The following is a 20,752-nucleotide window of genomic DNA, read 5'->3' as shown; positions in this document are numbered from 1 at the left end:
CAATTTATCTTTTAATCTTGCCTTAACTTTTTGCTTATTAATTTCATACGTTTAGAATTTAAATCAGTTCCTACAAAATAAATGTTAAACGAATGTTGAATTCGATGTTTCAGCTTTGTGTTTGGCGTTGGTTTTTGTTTCAAGATGGCGACCTCCATGTCTGCCCTAAATCTTTCATCTTTTACAAGTAATCCCCCGATTGCTTTCGATCCAGGGGTTGATGGAGGTTGTCATGATAGCTGCATGGAAACGGCAAATAAACGTCATGGCGGAGGTGGTGGTTTAACTGTTTTTGACGCCGTTAAAGCTGGGTAAGTTAGATCATGATGATGCCGATGGACGATTCAATTTCAATTCTACCTTTTATTATTGTTACACGACTTCTGTCAGCGTCGCTAGTCAAGAAAATTTTCCAATTTTGACGGGCTCAAGTCCGATATACGTCGAAATAGAGCGCTATGCGTGAAGTTTTTACTCAATTTTACTCAATAAAAACGCCTTAAAGGCGTCTTTGCGCATTAATTTCGTACTATTTTCGACGTATATCGGACTTGGGCCTTTTGACGTATGGAAATAAAATGATTTCAGAGAGACAATATAATGGAAGGGCTATTTCCATTTTCGTTTTTTCCATCGTTTTTGAGACAGGCCTGGTTAGGGCTAGGCCTTCAGCTTAAATGGAAATTTGGTGACACAACAGCTGTTTTTTCTCTTCATTCACTTAATTTGGCAGGTGATATTTTGCCGACGCAGCATTCCTGTTGACACTATTTGCCTATTTTGATCTATGATTAGGTAGGAAAAGCTATGATCTCAAGGAAAGTGTGGGGAACGGACTTAAAAGAAAATAGAGCAGATATCGACACCCGGGCCAGCATATTGCTAGCACAGCGTCTTACCACTAGGCCACCATGACTCGTTGAAATTGTCCGTATGATTTAACTACGTATAGCATTCAAACTAACCCCCTAACTTAACCCTAGCCGAATTACCCTCTTAACCCTAATGATTTTATTGTTAATTTTGTTAGTATATCTTATTACATATATGTAGGCCGTAGGTGTCAGCAAAATACCGTTTAATAACATAATGCTACGTTAGCAAAATATCCACTTCTTTCTATATTAATCATCATCAAAATCACGGACAGAAGGAGGCCTGGTGGTGGCCTATTGGTGTCCGGCTCGTTTCTTGATTAATATTGGTTTCGGTGACAGGGTTTCTATAAAAAGCTCTCTCACTTCATAATATTTATTTCTTTACAAATAATTGGTATATTCTTTTCATTACAAAAAGATTAAATTGTTTATAGAGTTGATTAGTTAATTTTATAAAAATCTGATTAGTCATAATTAAGAGTTAGGCATTGTTAATTTGATAAGGCTACACTCTTGAATTCTAGCGATTCAGTATTCAGTAAGTTAAGATGTGTTCCAATAAGCAAGAACAATGTGCGTGTGTCTTAACACGTTCGCTGCCGCTGACGAGATAAATCGTCATGGTGGGTGAACAGCAGTTTGCCATGATGAGTTATATCGTCATCGATTCAATGTCATTTCATAGCGTTATGAATGACCTGGCAGAGGCAAGAAACCAGCTAACAATTGTCTGGCAGTATGGAGAGACTAAGATATTATTTATTGGGGTACTCAAGTCTGGTGTACACTTGAAATTTTTAGCTCCGCTGTGACCGAAGATCAGCGGAGCTAATGCGTTAGGGGGTGAGCCGTCGTCGTCCGTTCGTTTGTTCCTTCGTTCGTTCGTTCTATTGTCAACTTTTCCTTCAATTCGCTACTTGTCCTACAGTTTTAATCAGATCAATTCCAAATTTGGCATGAATGTTCTATGGACCAAGGCCTATTAAGTTACAGAGCCTTTTTTTGAATTCATCCTCCAGGGGGCGCCCCTGGGGTGGAACTTCTATTTCTTCAAAATGCTATTAGTCCTACGTTTTAATCAGATCAAGTCCAAATTTGGTTTGAATGTTCTATGGACCAATACCTACAGTACAGAGCCCTTCTTGGATTTGGCCAAAAGGGGGCACCCCTAGGTATGCAGCTTCCATTTCTTCAAATCACACAGCGGAGCTATATAAGCCGATAGGCTCCTTGTTTCATAAAAATCTTCAGAAAGCAAAGAATTTTAGCTTGTTTTCCGGCCAATATTTAGAGAACATATAACGACTAAAATCATTCTATGTCATTTTTAGCCCACTTGGGACTTAAGCCCCAGCGGGCTATTGCGTTTACTTTTCGTCCATAGACGCAATCCATTTATTTTGGGCAGTTTTGAAGACGCTTCAAGGTAAGGTCTTGATATTTGGTTTATACATGTATCTACCCGAGATACATCCTCAGCAAAAAAAATCTCAGATTCAAGATGGCCGACTGGCAGCCATTGTTGTTCGCCAAATTCAGCACTTTTAACACATTTTTGAAGTATGTTTCTGTGACAGGTATTTTTGATCAGCCATTTATGACACAGTTGGCGGCCATCTTGGTGTCACCAGTACTCATTTGTAGGTGGAAAAAAGTATTTCCACATTATATTGATACCTAAGCATATTTTGTTAGGCTACCACAATCACTTGGGAAGTTGTAGGTCATAACGTGTTCTATGATTGTGGTGAGTTTCAAGGTCATTAGTTTTTGTATATGGCCACCAGGGACGTTTTTCAACGCCTTGTTCAATTACCTTGAATATTATTATTATCTTTTGTTTATATTTAAACCCCCAAGAGCCCATCAGCATAACAAAAATTGGGTCCATCGGACGCAAGATGGTCGTCCTATGACCTTTTGAGTGCCCAAAAATGTCAATTTGGCCCGAATTCTGAGTCCTGTAGCTTCCTACTGGTTTGCCATTTCTCATTGCAATAGCGTTGGGTATTCTTTGGAAAGGGATGTTTTATACCTGTGACAGATATTTTTGATCAGCCAATTATGGCGCAATTGGCGGCCATCTTGGTGTCATCAGTACGAAAAAGTTTTTCGACATTATATTGATACCTAAGCATATTTTGTTACAACAATGAATTAGAAAGTTGTAGCTTATAACGTGTTCTATGATTGTGGTGAGTTTCAAGTTCATTGGTTTTTGTATATGACCACCAGGGGGTGTTGAATAATACAATATCTTAGTATTTCTATATTATATTTGTACCAACACATATTTTGTTACCACAATCGATTGCAAAGTTGTAGCTCATGACATCGTCTATGATTGTGGCGAGTTTTAAGGAAATTAGCTATTCTATATGGTCACCAGGGGGCCTTGAATAGTAAAATAACCTAGTATTTCCATATTATATTGGTACCTAGGCATATTTTGTTACCATGATCGATTGCAAAGTTGTAGTTTGTGACATGTTCTATGATTGTGGTGAGTTCCAAGGTTATTGGGTTTTGAATATGGTCACCAGGGGGCGTTGAATAGTAGAATAACTAAGTATTTCCATATTAAATTGGTAACGAGGCATATTTTGTTATCACAATCAATTACCAAATCGTAGCTGCTGACATGTTCTATGATTGTAGTGAGTTTCAAGGTCATTGGTTTTTGTATATGGTCACCAGGGGGCGTTGAATATTGAAACTGTTAGATTGTTGAGCATTTGAAACCACTTCCCAAGTGGGCATGGTGTCCTTGGACTCCTAGTTCATTAGATTTGTATGTTGATTTATCAATGAACAAATAGTGCTGGCAGCATATGAATTGTATAATGTCAAAAATTAGCATTGGCAATAGTACCGGACCTTAACCGCTAGGCGGCAGCAAACGTGTTAATACATTTATTTTTCTGTGGTTGATAACAAAAATGATTGACAAATTTAATGAACTTATGGGCCTAGGCATGGGAGGCATGGATCCATTCAGATGGGTGCTGTAACTGATGTACCGCGCTCCAGAGTCAGGAAGCTGACGAGACATCGCCTCAGGCCAGTAACATGGTACCAGCGGCAGCCAGTCTTATAAAATTCTACCTAAATTGGCCTGAGGCACGTAATGTAACTTGCCTCAGGCCAGTAAAGGCAAGTAATGTTACTTGGCTCAGGCCAGTTTAAGGTTTTGCATAGGCCTGCCTTAAACTGGCCTCAGGCAAGTAACATTATCAAGCCAAACTCGCCTCAGGCAAGTAACACTGTTACTTCCTTAGGGCCAGTAACATTAGTTATTTGACACGGAGTCAAGCCCAATGGCCTCAGGTAAGTAACAGCATTACTTGCCTAGGGCCACAACATCTATTTGCACTGATGTCGAGCCCAAACTGGTCTCTGGCAAGTAATGTTACTTCTAGGGCCATTAACATTTATACCGGAGTCAAGCCCAAACTGGCCTCAGGCGAGTAACGCTACTTGCCTGGGGCCAGGAACATTTATTTGACACTGAGTCAAGCCTAGGGCAAGTAACACGAAGAATTTACTTCAGTACAATGAGAAACTTCTTATGAATATTTTCTGTCTGTTGTTTTTCAGAATGTTAATACCTGTACAGTCGTTTGTCCAAACGTATGGAGTGGAGATTCTACGAATGAGAGATGAGAAGGGTCATACAGTTGCCCATTGGGCTGCTCTCGGAGGTCATACAACTATTCTCCGTTACATAATAGAAGTTAAAGGTCCGATAGATGAGGCGAGTGATAACGAATTAGCTCAACACCCAATCCACTGGGCCTGCGTGAATGGTCATATAGCTGTTGTAGAAATATTACTACAGTGTAATGTTCTTATCGATGTGATGGATAATAAAGGTTGTACTCCCTTGATAGTGTCATGTCAGTACGGTAAAACGATGTTAGCAGGTTATCTAATGGGAAAAGGCGCTAGGTTACAGTTAGTAGACCAGGATGGTGATACTGCTCTACATTGGGCTGCATTTAAAGGTAAATTCTCTTTCACAGTCAAATTCGCTGAGTCGTTGTTATAATGATCATTATGTTGATGACTTGAGTTATTTAAATGATTGACGATTTAAACTTAGTAAATTTAGAAATACAAATTCACACTAAAAAAAATTAAGATGACTTACGCCTAAATGATATGTAATGAATAATCCGATAACAGCATAAGTGGGTTAAGTGAACTGTATCTACATACTTGGTGTCATCCTTAATCTAAAGTTGCGTCGAGTAATACACTAAAAAACCCAGGCTATTTACTTACTTCACAATAAGGGCAGATCTGTGTTCCCAAAATCAGGCGCATAAGGTTAAAGATTGGATGAAATCTAGGTCCTTGGGAAAGGGGTGTTTGACAGGGATGATAATTTTCCGCCGTTCGGCGGATATCCGCCTTTTCAATCAATTTTTATCATTTCTCAGATCAATGACAATCTGTTGAAAAATATGGGGATAATGGCATCTTAAGGATAGATTGGTATGACCATAAAAGCGTTTCCCGATCTATTTTTGAATGCAATCATTTTCGATAGTGGCATGTGTATACTTACGAAGTTTTAAATCTATCTGTTGCCTGACCGTGTGTCTGTGGATATATGTATCTAAATTATTGATTTTTTTACCAAGTGTTGCTCGTGTAGTGCCGAAAAACGGCTTTTGCGGCCCGTAACGTGGCGCCGCCTACATTGATTTCTTATGCAAATGAATAGATGATGAGCATCTTGACTCGTCTTGGAACTAGCAGTGTGTTGATGGTAAAACATGGACGATGTTGTTTGAATTTCTGAGTGAAATTTCAGTGTAAAAGGTGCTGAAAAACGATCTGAGACAATGTGAAAAATCAAAATTTTCAGTCTCCCCGTCAATACTTCGCGCCTTAAGCGCTCGTAGCTGTCAGCTCCGGCGTTCGTTATTTCTAAGTTATTACAAGACTTAGAATTTTCCACCTTTTTAATGATGGCCTGTTATCATCCCTGGTGTTAGCCCACTTGGACTTCAACCCCCCTTTTTGTTGTTCGTTCGTCCGTAGATGGGTTATTTTGGGAAGTTATGTACAAGGCTGTAAATAAGCGGCCGGTCATGGACATTGGCCGGCTCTAAACGCTACGATGTCCGTTGCAAAATCGCTCCTGCCTGTCACGCTGACCGGCACGAAAATTTTTTATGGTTCTACTAGTTTTAGCTTTTTTGAACCAATATGAAAATAAATAACGCCGTTTCCTATCACCGATCAATTAATTCCGTTGTTTATTGCGTTAAATCGCGCCAGTTGTCTTCGCACTACCGTATTTTCCGGCCAATAAGCCGAGGGCAGTTTTTTAGCCTAAAATACATGGATTTCATAAAGCTTCACCCAATAAGCCGAGGGCCTTCATCAGAGAGTTTAATTCACTGATTTGTCAATTAGTTCGTCTTAATTGACAATTTAAGAGGCTGACAATAGCGCCCACCGATGTGTGAGAGTGTTGTGTATACAATCATCGCCGAGTGACTGTGCTATATATAGACTCACTCAGCTGATTAGCACAGCCATACACGCAGTATGCGGCTCACTGCTGATTTGCATATATACTAATGTATGAACTGACACGTGGTAGTACGACGAACTCGCGCTATATAAATGTATACCATTGCCGCTGTGCCGTGATGAAACAATCAAAGTAAAAATAAAATAGTTCGAAATAGATTATAATTGGTAGTAAATAATGACCTCAAATAAATATCGACCACTTTTCTTGATTTTGACGATCATTGAGAGCAATAAAGTGGCATAGATCAGGAAGTGATTTTTTATGTCAGATCGTATCCGCCCAATTAGCCGATCACGATATTTTGGGTAAAAATCTGTATGTATTCTATCGCCTGTTGTTGGTTCCGGTTTCGTTTGCTGTTATTAGAGATTGATTTTATGGTATAGTTGGTAAGGTTCATCCTGATTGCTGTTAGAGATTTTATGGTATTGTGAAAGTAAATTTTAATGTTGAAGTTCCAATATTAATAAAGGTTGTGTGCAATTCTTCATATGTTTTTAATGTTAGTAATTAGGAAATTCTCTATAAAACAGTAGTACTTTGCTAAATGGCAGGCACCAAAATCATTTATGTCAGGCACCATACAGTTGGTGCCTGCCATGTAAATGGCAGGCACCAACTCATTAATGTCAGGCAGCATTATAGTTGGTGCCTGACATGTGGCAGGCACTGGCAAAAAAATTATTTACAGGCTTGTATGTAGATGCTTCAATAGACTATCTTGATATTTGGTTTATATATTACATGCATCTACCCTAGATACATCTGCAGCCCCAAAAACTGGCCCAGTCAGAATAAAGATGGCCGACATTTGTTTGCCAAAATCGGCACATTTGACACATTTTGAAGTGTTCAAGGGAATTTTAAATGATGTTTCAATCTGACAGGTTGCTTGTTGAAGTTTTCAAAGGAAATTTTGGAAGACACTAATCAATTTTCTTGATGTTTCGTACAGAACTTTTATGGGACAATTTTCTTGAGGAAGCTTCAAAGTTTATGGATGTAACGTTTGTTCCATTAATATTGTTACCCATGCATATTTTATTACCAGAATAAATTGCGAAGGACATTGTCTATTATTATGGTAAGATTCATGGTCATCAGTTTTGAGCATTGGTTGATGTCTATGACATCGTACCAATGCTAGTAAAATGGATGGAAAGTCATAGACGAAAAGAGAAACGCTGAGTTTCTCATTTTTGTCTCTCGATGAATGAGACAGCTATTACAAGCGTGTCGGCATTGTGTCGTGTATGTTTACCGCGAACCAAAGCACACCATTTTTACAGTCACTGAATTAACGAAAGATCCGATTAATTGGGTTAAACACGCTGCAAAAAATAGATCTGGCAACTTTGTATTCAAATATATTTCACATTATATTGGGTTGAATGGTGATAGTAATATCAAGAAGATTTTTGAATAATATTTTATCAGTATTTCGTTCGGATAAATTTATTTTACAAGGTGAATTAATATGCGCATGACTACATCACTTAGGTTGAACGGGCACCTTGCACCAAGGGTCGGTACCTTAGCGGTCTTAAATTTCTTGTTTTAAGCTGGGAAAGTCAGTGGGGGTCTTTAAATTTGAAAAGTTGGCAGACAATGGTCTTGAAAGCCTTAAATTTTTACAGTTAGACCGATCGCAGAGTTGTATGTCAGTGTGGTGTGCTTTTATTCATTTTCCGGAGAAGTATTGCGTAGCAACAATCAGCGTGTGGAGATTCCGCATTAGCGGGGTTCCCTATGCATCGCAACAACCAATTAGAGCTATGCGCACCTGCTGATAGACTGTTTAGTAACAGATTTTCCTTGCCAAACTTGCATTCTAAATCTATATTGTATAAAAATAGAAATAATATTTAGAAAATATTTTGCATTCCAAAATTGATTTTTGGTGCACCAGTGCTTATTTTGGTGAATAAAACGTGCGTATGAACATTCGGATGAATTTTACGAAATAGTAGTTATGGGTCCAATTATTATTAAAAAGTCCTTTGGTCCTCTAGTCATAGTAACTTCAAATTGAAACTCACGTAAAACATTAGAAACAGCTGAAAAATAATATCTCAAAATAATGTGTCAAAAAAAATGACTCAAAATAATGTATCAATTATTCCCTACAAGACAGTGCCGCCAGATTTCTGATTTAATGGTCCAAACGGTTTTTCTATCGCATTTTTCTCATTGGTTATGTGGTAGATGAGAGGGGATTAAGCAATCGCGTAGTGATATGTCCGCATTGACATTGGCAGTAAAGAATTGGGAATGGCCACTTTTGAATAGAAAAACATAAATCTATGTACCAGTATATGAATATCATTGTGTTTAAAGCTTACTGTTATTCCTCCTATTAGAAGCAATGAGATTAATTGGGATTAATTCTCAGCAGCAGAATACTTATTTCTGTAGCAGTGCAACGGTAGGCCTACTCATGACTGAAACCCGTATAGGTAAGTTTTGTGATCGCGCATGAACGCCTTTACTAAAGTTAAAGCCATTTCACGATGACATGAAACATCAAACAATTAACGGTACCCCCCAACCATAATTAGATATCACCAATAAAGATAGATTATTCTATTCAATTTTACCAGAGTTGCTTATTAGAGGAAAATATCATTGTTAAGTACGCTGAGAGCAACCATGTTGTATCATTAATCCATCAATCAGTACACTGATAGTTTATTGTAAAATTTCATCGGTTGGTTATATTCTAAGATAAGTTTTCACTTTAAGATGCCCTGCCTGCCTCCTGCGCACTCACGAGGCGGTAGCAGCCCCTTACGCACTCAGCAGAGCGATTTGCTTTGTAATGCGCGCCGGGAAAAATAACTTTCATTATCATTTCCATGCATTGAACACCACAACAGTGATTGAATTTACACGTTTGTCATAAATTGCAATATCGCGATGGTTATTTGTGCTGCTGTAGTTTTTTGGAATTGAATCGAGCGGCCTCGGTAGCTCAGTGAGATAAGGCGTTATGCTAATGTTATGCTATCAGTGCTGAGTGACAAGTGGGTTTGAGTCCTGCTGACTGCTTACAGTGTGCGGGCAACACTTCAAAGGCCATCCCCTCGTGAGGTTAAATGAACAATCCAATAAGGTTATTCTTGGTTTCGGAAACCAAGATTCAAACGACGTAAACAAAAGACAAACAAACAATCATCAGCCAGCCTCACTCAGTGACACCAATGCTGGCATCGCTCTGTGCGACATTTTGCATGCGTACATTCGTCAGGTTGATCTACGTATTATGCATAAGAGGATTTTGCATTCAAAAAAATCTTTCTGTTTTTGTTTTCATTATTCAGCAATAGGGCCTAACAGTTCATGCAAGAAAAACCAGTCAGTCGAGATTAACCTTGCAGTTATAGGCATACGTCGATGACTAGGAATCTTGTAGGCAAAGGTGCTGGAATTATTGGTTTTTGTATCCAAATCTTTGATTGATATAAATATCTTGGCTGGGACATGATGGAAAACATCAGAATAAACTAGTTTCGTCTTAAACAGAATCGCATTAATGAGGTTTAACAATACAAATAACGAGGCTAAATCTTTTGGCAGAAAAATGATATCAAATAAAAATTGTGATTAAAAACCTTAAGTCTGTGGTCTTCCCTATCAACATCGTCATAGAACATTTGCGGCAGATGTAAAGCATTAACCACTTAATTCCTTACCAGAGTATAGTCTACCAATGCTTCAAGGCCAATGGGCCTCTTGTTGTATATTATCACCAGGCGTTGAATATTGAAATGACCAGATTGTTTTAAGCATTTCGCCTAGTGGGCATGATGTCTGTTTTCATTGGTGCCCAAATATTTATGCAGCTTTCAATCAGTCGCAATCAATCTGATGTAAGCTATAGGTGGAACTAATCTGGAAATTGATCCCATTCATTATTGTTAAGTAAATAAATTTTAAGAAATTGATTTTCATTACAGGATTTTCTGAATTAATGCGGTTATTAATTTACTCTGGGTTCGATGCTGGTCAGTTGGATAATTATGGTCAAACTCCTCTTCACTTAGCTTGCATAAACGGTAATTTGACTGCAGTTCGTGAATTGGTGGAAAGGGTAAGTTACATATAGAAATAAGCACATTGATATTTCATATGACAATGTTAGATGGCATTATATATCAGTCGAATCTAGGTTGTAATGCCAAACCAATATGGTGGACTGGTGACCATACGCTCTATTTGTTTAAAAATGTGCATTTTGGCCTATTACTATGAATGTATTTTATGTGGAGCATTGATAATTTGTATGAAAATTAGTTGACATTATCAGAAGTTGAATTGTAATGCCATCCAAGATGACTGGCAATCTGATTCCGAAATTGTACATGTTGACCTATAGCTGTGAATTAATTTCTGATAGACCAATGATATCTTATGAATTGATTAATTTGTGGGAAATACTGACGAGACACAAAGAACTGCATGATGTTGAGGCTGCAGTTGGGTTTGGGAGGTTCCTTTGGGGATATACATGTGTTCACAGGAAAGTCACAAAACTAAAATTGGTTTATCTAGGTATCTTACATACCTTGGAAATTCTGAAGAAACTTTGATCATTTGTCTTGAGGTTTGGCATATATGTATCTCCCTAGGGCCTAACATATCATTGAAAATGAACCTATTTTCACTATAGATGACCCAGTGATTAGTTTCGCCATCTGGTATTTGCCAGTACCCCATTTCTAAGTTGTGAAACGTCCTTATCTATGATTGTGATTTTCAAGGTCATTTGATTCTGCATACCTACACCAGGTGGGCGTTGAATGGTGTGATTATGTAGTAGGCCTATTTCCAATAAACATAGGCCTATTACATATTTTGTTACCACATTCAATTCCAAAGTTCAGGGACAGATCCATGATTTTCAAAGCTCTGCTAGTCATCCTCAAGAAAATTTTGAATAATCAGTCTTATTTCCATGCATTTTTGAGTGTATTAGGCACTGCTGGCTCATTTCATATGTTTGAAATGTACCTTGTAATTCTGTGCCTGAAATTGTAGCTAATGACATGTTCGATAATTGTAGGGAGTATCATGCTCATTGGTTTCTGTTCATTAGTGGGCGTTGAATATTGATATTGTCAGATTGTCAAGCATTGCAGACCATGCTCCAAGTGAGCATGGTGTTCCTTGACCCCTAGTTTCTTTTATTAGGATGGAGTAGAAATAAATTTGAAGGACAAAAATGGAAAATCTCCTTACTTATTGGCATGCGGGCGAAAACACCAAGACGTTATCAAATATCTTGATAATGAAATTAAAAAAAGAAAAACAATTGTTACAAAAATCAACATGAGGTATATTTTATCTGTAAATTTATCACTAAGCAGAAATTTCTGCATAGGCTTAGAAGTATCTGTGTCTTTGTCGTTTTAGAAGTATCATCTTTGGTCCTCCGGGGAAAACAAAAGGTCCATTTCTATTCTTCTTAGTAAATCTACTGTTATTTGGGTATCCTATGTATATTTGGAAGGTAAAAACCAAATCAGAAATTTTTGAATATTACTGAATTTTCCCAGAATCATCAACATGTTTTGTGTACATATTATTTCAGGCCATTCCACTTACCTGGCCGCTGTATCCTTCACTACATGTTCTATTCATTCTACTGAATGTAGTTATGTGGATAAGTCTTTATCAAGCTTATGGACACGATCCCGGATTTTTACCACAGAATGTCCCCGAGTATGATATGGCTATAAAACAGGTATTTTACATTACTTAAGCTTGTGATACAGTAGGCAAATTTCTTGGCAAGTCGATGTTTGTAGACAATCTTCTAGTGTGCCAAGGGATGTGACACAAATTTTCCAGTTGGCGATTCGATCAGTATGATTTATGCTAGTTTCATGTCTTCATCAACTGCAAGATTTTTCTAGTATCATGTTCAGCGAATAGATTCGGTGAAAGAATTCTTACTGAATCATTTATTCAGTGAACATATTTGGCGAGTCAATCTGAATTCTGCTATGAAATTTGCCCTGTGCACAAGCTAGTGGTTTGTCACAAGCTTAAGGTAACCCGATATTGCATTCAACACCTGGATGATCATTTTCTAACCTTACTTAGAACTGTGGCATGAGCAATCAACTTTTGTTTTGGTCACCTAGGTGCATCCATCCATTCATCTGTTGATAGAATCATGTTTTCTCCTTAAATCTTAAGCCCAATGTTATAGATCAATGGAGATAATTAAATCAGTAGAAAATCATTCATGGCAATTGGTTGTGTTCATGTTTACCAGGGATTTTGTTGCGCATTCACCAGTTCTAAAACAGGCGTGGTGTCTCTGTATCCCTACTCGTTTTGTGTTTTATCACGGATAGAACACTTTGTTTTTCACTCATCGTGAATGCAAATGTGTTTGACTTTTTTGGAATTTTTAAAATGAATTTGTTATATATATTTTTAGGTAGCCCATTATGATGAATGGAAGCAGGGAATAAATCCATTGAGTAGACTCTGTCATACATGTAGAACAGTTAAACCATTACGCTCTAAACACTGTAGAATATGTAATCGTTGCGTAAAACACTTTGATCATCATTGTCCTTATATATACAACTGCGTGGGACATGGAAACAGGTGAGAGTCTTGAGGTAGAAGAGGGTGCAGATTTGAGGGCACATATTCCATTATTGAGCTAAAATTTGCTGGATGGCCAGCAGAGCTGATGTTCGGTAAAAGCTAACAGTATTCACATAAAAACCTCTCTGTCTTCTGGTATGCAAGATGCAGAGTTTACTAATGTGCTAGATACAGTTACACAATTGTGAGTTAGTGAAAATCAGTCCATTTTTTGTTGGCTCGCATGTCAACGGTCTGGCCGATCGATAATCATTCGTATGCTTAATACACTACGCTCACAGCTATTATTAGCACTCTCAAACGCAATTTCAGTAGCCTGTAATTTCACTACTAATGGGCGAATTGAACGGATTAAGCAAAAATATATTTCGTAATTGGTTTTCCTTTCTGGTGCGCTAAGTTGAAAGCCATGGGTTCCATAGTTTTTGAGAAATTTACCAAAAATTTTAAAAAATTCGATTTATTTGAGCACGTTTTTTTATGCAGCATCTTTTAATGTCCAAAATAACACATGTGAAAATTCAATGCTATTTGCGTCGGAAGAACTTTATATCCCCAAGATCCGACGCTTTTTTCGGTAGTTATGGGCTTTCAAAGACTAAACCCCCCAAAATCTCAGTTATGTATAATTTGTGTTGACCCGGTTTTGACTTCCATCATGACGTCATAACGTTGAAGGAGGTGGATCAGCTGGTGCCTGTTATTTCACAAACAAAATGGCGGCACGATTGAATAGGTTGATATTCATCATTTCTAGCGCGAATACTGATATTCAAGGCGTATGATATAATGATTTATTGTGTGCGATGTGTTCGATGATTCATCAAGTTTTAAAGTTTTGATATCCCGTGCATGAGATAACGTTGCATCAAGATATCTGATGAAACTGTGGTTTCAAAATGCGGAAATTTACTTCCCTGTTCGCCACACGGCTGATTTACTGATAGTATCAAATTTTTAGAGATGAGTCTGATATATACATGACTGGAAATACTTGTTTTATCATCATTAATTGAAGCATTAGCGATCCGTTTTGGAGCCTGATCATTAGTGTTAGTTTGTTAACTGCGGCACAACGATGGGCGTTCGCGTTGAAAATAGTCATGCACAGTCGCGTAGGCAATATCGCCTTATACTCTCGTGTTCACTGTTTGTATGTATCAGTTATAGAGTACGCGCGTTACGGTGTAGGTCGCACGTAACAACGATTTGTCTGAGTGAAGATGTAAGCTACAAAGCAATCCTATCATGAAATTATTAAAATCATGTCAGTCAATAAACTTTGTTTCGTCAGTAACTGGCACTGGCCTCAAATTTGAAGAACTTGGGAGCTTCTGTCCAGAATGGTCCGTATGATAATGAAAAACCTCTGATGAAACCCAGGCTCTCACCAAGTTTGTACCGGATCTTATCGGGTCACTCATAGTTTTAGTTGTTTTAATTTACATCATTCAAGGGATGTATTTAAATTATGAACATTTGTTCAGACAAAAGACCCATATTAATTTTTCAAAGATTTCATTCTCGTAAAAGTCAGTTATCATTAAAAGTTCACTCTGACCAAAATTTAGTATATTTAATATATTTTTTTCTTGTTTTATATTCAATGAAATGAATTTTTGCATACAGGTAGCCTACGTGACAGATTTTTTACTTCACACCAGTTTGGCGAGCCACTGGACCATTGGTCCTTTATTAAACTTTTAAGTCAAAGTAGACTCTGATCAGGGGCGGATCCAGGGATCGCTGTCGAGGGTAGCACACTTGTAAAAGGGTTTTTGAAACAAAAAAGGCATTTTGAAATAAAAAGGGCATTCTGAAATTTCAAAAATCTGCTTTTTGCTGCGATTTCCAAGCAATTCAGTCCTGACATGATGCACTTTATGGCAAATTAACTGCAATGAGATGTAGTTTTCCGGGTAATAAAGATAAAATCAAGAATATCACTTTGGGCCCTCTCCCCCAGGAAAAATAGAAATTAGGTATACAAACATATATTCTAGGTTTCTAAAAATAATTTTGTATGTGCATATTTATATCTAAGGCTGAAATTTTGAAAGGCCCTTCAAGAGTTAGGGTTGGGGTTATCCTTTTACATTGGCTATTCCTTTAAGGGAATTAATCTCTAAAACTGCTGTACTGCTTGTTATTTTTTTGTAGAGTATGGTTTTTGGTGTTCGTATGTATGGTTAATTTGATGTGTTTGATCGCCTTTTATATGAGTATTTCACTATTAAGATTTGCTGGTTGGAATTGGTTAGTTTTTGTCGGAACTTTAGATTTAGGATTCTTCAGTTTTATCGGCACTGGAATTACTGCATTTACGGTATGTATTTAGCATCGTTTGTTTGAATTAACTGATAATGTGAAATGAATGCTGTATAATGGTTAAATGGATCTACCCTTATTTCAGATAAACAACATGTTGAAGAATATAACAACGAATGAATACATCAATTACAAACGTTATAGTTACCTGAAAGATGCTAACGGTAGATTTTATAACCCATTTAATCGAGGGGTATTGATGAATATCCTTGAATATATATATTTACGCTTGCCATTGCGCGAGGATGAAACTGAGTTTATGACTGTTCGCATAGTCTGATTCAATGTTAAGTTTTTCAGTTTTATGTCTCAAAAGTGGTACAAATACCAGTAGTGAGTGTTATAGAAATCAACAGAGCTTCAAATAAGCTGGTCGGTGTAGCACAATGTAGTATGATGCAGCAGTATTTTATTGTACTGTTTATTGGACTGCATTGTAATCCAATGAAGTACTATGTACATTTTTTAAGTATTATTCAGTATACCTGTATTTATGGTTGCATTATAATTGCTGTTTTATTTTAAAATCTGAAGCATTTGAATGAGTTTCATAACCAGTTCTAGTCACTTATGAGACTAAAGGCTGCTTTGTTTTTTTTAAAGTAGTAATTGGCAATATCTTCGATATATCTGCTTTATGAAATAATTGGATCACTTATTAGCCCACTAGGGGCATTCACTTGCGTTCGCTTTTCATTTGTCCATTCATCCATAGATGGAATCCAGTTATTTTTGGAAGTGAAAAAACTTTGTCTTGATATTTGTTTTATACATGTGTCTATACATCATACATCACCAACTAGTCATCACAAGATACATCACCAAGTAAAAGACTTGCCCGATCAAAATCAAGATGTCCGGATGGGCACTCTTTACTTTAACATAATTTTAGCCCACTTGGGTGGAAGCCTCAGGCTATTGTGTTCGTCTGTCTGTAGACAAAATGTAGTTTCTTTTGGAAGTTTTTGACACACTATGATGTATGGTTGACTTGATATATGATTTATGGATCTACCGTATATGCACCTGCAGGCCAAACAAAATCAAGATAGCCAATTTATGGCATTTGGTTATGCCCTTATAGAAGTGTTTTTGCTTCTTAACACACAACAAGTGTGCGTAAGTCGGTGAACAGCTATAATGGCATATATCAGTTATTTTTGATTAGTTCTAAGACAAGATGCAGGTGCTTTTTTTATTAAAATCCTTGATTTGAGCGGGGATGGCATTGGTGGTTTATCAGAGGGTAGATGTAGCAGCATATGATAATATACGAAAATTATCTTTAATAAGTTAGTTCTGGTTTTCAACTAAACTGTACCTGATTTTGGGGCCCAATGTCAATTTTTTTTCATTGATTTATCATTCATTCCATTCATCAGTGATGATATTAAAGGGTTTGGACAGTTGAAAATCCAAAAATTAAAAATTGAACATGCAATGGTTAGTTAATACAAATTTACTAAGCACAGAAAGATTAATTGGTTTGTCATGTGATATTGAAATTTTTTGGATTAGTGATTAGTGGATTAGTCAATTGTTATGCGGTCAGTGGCCATAGATTCATCAATTCTCATTCATATCTGGGGAATAGTTTCTTGGGGATATTATCAACAGTTTTTGACTTGTTGTCTTAATATTTGTTAGGACTGTCTTACGACACAGCTAACAGGGAATTGAGTTAACCCAGTGTATTGTTTTCATCACCAGGGGAGTTGAATATTGATATGATATCAAATATTTCAATGTATATAGGTTTGTATGTATATTTAGTAATGACAACCGATAGCAGGTGTTCACGTGAACCCGCGGTATCGTCTACCAATTTACTTCCAAGTTTTATTTTAAGATCTAAAATATTGTGTTTCAATATCGATTTCTGTGAAATCTTTAGTTGATTTGGTTTTCGGGAGGAATATTTTTATTTGCACTTCAGAAAATATCATTGACATTTGTCCGGGAAAAATAGCTTTTTCTCAAATCGGATGGATGACCTTGATATGCTAATTAGCCATGTGCTCAAACTGCAAATTCAATCAAATTGTATTCGCTAAAAATATCAAATCCAATTCCATTTTACTTTATTGAACAAGTTTTAACAGCAAATCGAATTCAATTTTGTTTAATTGAGCAAATTTCAGAAAATTCAATTCTGTTCCGCGTTCAAATCACTAAGACCAAGGGAAAAGATTTATCTGATGTATTTGTTCCTGCCAGCTCCAGTCGCTGTCTGTGCTACTTTTGAAAGCACGATTGAGTTGCGTAAATTATTAGCCTGGGATTGACTAGTTATCGAGCTGGGAGTGTATTTGGACAAATTTAACCCACAGAATGCATCATTTGCCATTTTATGAAAAGCTGACAGGCTGGCCATAGTGCCCCTTGGGGGTCTTGTTCTCACCTCCAGGGGGGTTTGATATTGAAATACATTGTATTTATAATTTGTCTATTTATATTAGTTCCTTTGCATATTTTATAACAGCAATCAATTGCTCATAAGGGAGCGTTCACAAATTACGTACCTCAAAATCTCCCTTTTTTCTGACCCCCTCCCCCCTTGTACCACCTTTGTACCAAATTCACTGACCCCCCTCATAGGTACGTACCATCGCACCCATGACCACCCCTCCAATTATATTGATGCAAAGAACACAAATCAAAAAAACATAAATACCTGATTTCATTAATGATGTAACAAAAGAATTAACCAAGTATTGTTGTTTATTGATTTTATATACCCGGTACTAAAAGCCGATAAAACACCAACGGCTGTTTTTAATTGAGTTTGGTACATAAAGTACGTACCAAGATTGATTAATACCCCCCTCCCTCAATGTACGTACCTTTTTTGCTGACCCCCCTTCCCCCCATGTACCACTTTGTACCAAAATTCAGTAACCCCCTTCCCCCCAATGGAGGTACGTAATCTATGAACGCTGCCTAACATGTTTTATGGCTGTTGTGTGTTTCAAGGCATTGATTCAAGGAGCATTGATAACTGTATTTGTTCAAGAGGGGTGTTGAATATTGAAATAAGTCAGATTGTCAAGCATTTTACCAATCTGGGACGGTGTCCCTGGACCTCTAGTTTTTTATATATAGATTGATTAATACAATGAAGAATCGTATTCATGTTTCTACCCTCCTCCGATTCCTCTCACATAAAATCTTTGTAATATTTTTTTCTCAACGAGAGATGTTTATATATAAAGTATCTGCTTCAGAAGGAAATAAAAAGTTTATAAGCAAATCCTTCTGTGTTAGTTATTTGGTCAGTTGAACTCCCGAGTTAAATCAATAGGTTCCACAATCTGTTTCTAGACTAGGGGGTACATTGGTATCATTGCAGGGTCCAATCAAAGCACTTGTCCGATTGCCCGGGAACAAGTATATTCTCATCAGGGTGAGTCGGTTATCATTATCACTTGTCCCATGGGCTAGTGCAATTTTACGTCACCAAGCTTTTTTCCCACTCGATAACAACGGATGAGTGCCACCAATCGGACTGCCTGTGTAGTCAGATTGCCTGTGTAGGGCAAGTAGCTTTTGGAGGGGGGTAAGTGAAATATCAGATATGCAAGTGGCTTTCATTCCTTAGATCGGACCCTGCATTGACATCATTTTAATTACATGTATTGGAACTTTAACCCTTTAAGGGAGCGTTCACAAATTACGTACCTCAAAATCTCCTGTTTTTCTGACCCCCTTGTACCACCTTTGTACCAAATTCACTGACCCCCTCTTAGGTACATACCATCGCACCCATGCCCCCCCCCCCCCCCAATTATATTGATGCAAAGAACACAAATTAAAAAAAATATAAATACCTGATTTCATTAATGATGTACCAACAAGTGCGTGAAAGATCGATACCGGTACCCGGTATTGGGGAAATCCCAGTTGAAGTCGACTACAAGTCACAAGTGGAATTGTTTGTTTGTTTCTGTTTCAGCCTCTCCTGTTGCCAGGCAGCATAATTTTTTTTCGTAGGATGATAGAGTCACAAAACTTAATTTTTTATCTGAATTAGGGTTAGGGTGAATTAGAACAAAATTCCGATAATTAAATAAATGACGCAACAAAAGAATTAAGCAAGTATTGTTGTTTATTGATTTTATATACCCGGTACTAAAAGCCGATAAAACACCAACGGCTATTTTCATTTGAGTTTGGTACATAAAGTACGTACCAAGATTGATTAATTCCCCCCCCCCTCCCTCAAAATACGTACCTTTTTTGCTGTCTATCAAAGCAGGAAAGTGATATATCATACATTTGGCATGTAGTAGGGGGTATAGAAACCACATGTCACGTGGGTCAGATTTCCGAAGTTGAGAAGATCGTCAGTAGTAATAGCCAATGCACTAAATAATACGTTCTCTAGTGAGTTTGGCTGATATTTTGGACAAAGTAATGAAAGATTCTGATTATAATTGATATTGGGATGAATCTGATGACAGTGCTTGATTATGAATGTCCCAAAAATCTGGATGACCTTGGGAACTGTGACCTTTGGGTCAGACCCTGAAGGTAACCCCCAAAATTCGCAAACTTGGTACCATTCGAAAGCTTAGGAAAAGACCTTTCATAAAATACATACAATATGGGGTTATCCCTCATATTCTACAGAGTTTTCACTTTTAAAGATTATAGGGGCACTAGGCGAAGTTGGCGACAACCATTCTTTCATGGGTTCGCCAGCTTCATTTTTTATCCACATCTGTTGAAATCTTGTCTCGAATTCGTTTATTCTGGATTGCTCTGCTAGCCTCTAGAAGCCCTCTATAGGCTTTAAATGGTACCATATTTTCAAAATTTTCTGGGGGTGGGCCCCCAGACCCCCCGCTAAGGACTTCGCGCCTTCGGCGCTCCCATTGACCTGGATACTGGGTCTGCCCTTAGATCAGAAAGGTGCCCTTAAATTTCCTTCCAATACTGTCTACCCATCCCCCTGGATCCGCCCCTGCATGGATAATAATAAGAGGAAGGGAAAGGCAACGGGAGGGAGATTATAGTGGTGAAGACGCATCCATAAATCATTCAGTAAATTATTGCCATGGCTTTCAACGCTGCACTTCGAACGCGACAGACAGAAATGTAAATAACGAAGCGTTTATCCATACTTCCAGAAAAATGATCAAGCCAGAATGACGAATTACACACTGATGATTACAAAGCAAGGTCACCTGTATATGCTGTTATGGTAAAGATCTTATTTGCATATATGCAGAGGAGAAAGTAGTGCCCGAAGAATTCAATGAACATCACGAGAATGCGATGATGGTGCTTTTGGTAGTTATTTGGAGGATCACATCGAGCATTTCTTGATGGTGGCGTTATAACGAGGTTTGACTGTATGCACATGCTTCCA

The 20,752-nt window shown here is 37.6% G+C and overlaps 1 protein-coding gene across 3 annotated transcripts; it reads left to right on the top strand.

The window, feature by feature from the left end:
- The first annotated feature begins 170 nt into the window (after positions 1 to 170).
- On the top strand, positions 171 to 20,630 carry LOC141905858 (uncharacterized). Of its 3 annotated transcripts, XM_074794924.1 has the most exons (10): positions 171 to 311; positions 4,476 to 4,882; positions 10,386 to 10,519; positions 11,620 to 11,762; positions 11,842 to 11,938; positions 12,020 to 12,172; positions 12,878 to 13,050; positions 15,214 to 15,379; positions 15,467 to 15,545; positions 20,511 to 20,630. In XM_074794924.1, exons 1-10 carry the CDS (start codon positions 244 to 246, stop codon positions 20,516 to 20,518), a joined length of 1,428 nt encoding a protein of 475 aa, XP_074651025.1. In that variant the 5' UTR covers positions 171 to 243; the 3' UTR covers positions 20,519 to 20,630. The 3 variants fall into 3 exon arrangements, with proteins under 3 accessions (XP_074651025.1, XP_074651024.1, XP_074651026.1); XM_074794923.1 differs by lacking the exon at positions 20,511 to 20,630 and having other exon boundaries at positions 15,467 to 18,649; XM_074794925.1 differs by lacking the exons at positions 11,620 to 11,762; positions 11,842 to 11,938; positions 20,511 to 20,630 and having other exon boundaries at positions 15,467 to 18,649.
- The last annotated feature ends 122 nt before the right edge of the window (positions 20,631 to 20,752 follow it).

Source organism: Tubulanus polymorphus, chromosome 5, assembly GCF_964204645.1.
Source record: "Tubulanus polymorphus chromosome 5, tnTubPoly1.2, whole genome shotgun sequence".
In the NCBI taxonomy this organism is placed as follows: Eukaryota; Metazoa; Nemertea; class Palaeonemertea; order Tubulaniformes; family Tubulanidae; genus Tubulanus; species Tubulanus polymorphus.
Note: the sequence above shows the minus strand (reverse complement) of the source record. Positions and strands in the feature narration are given on the sequence as shown.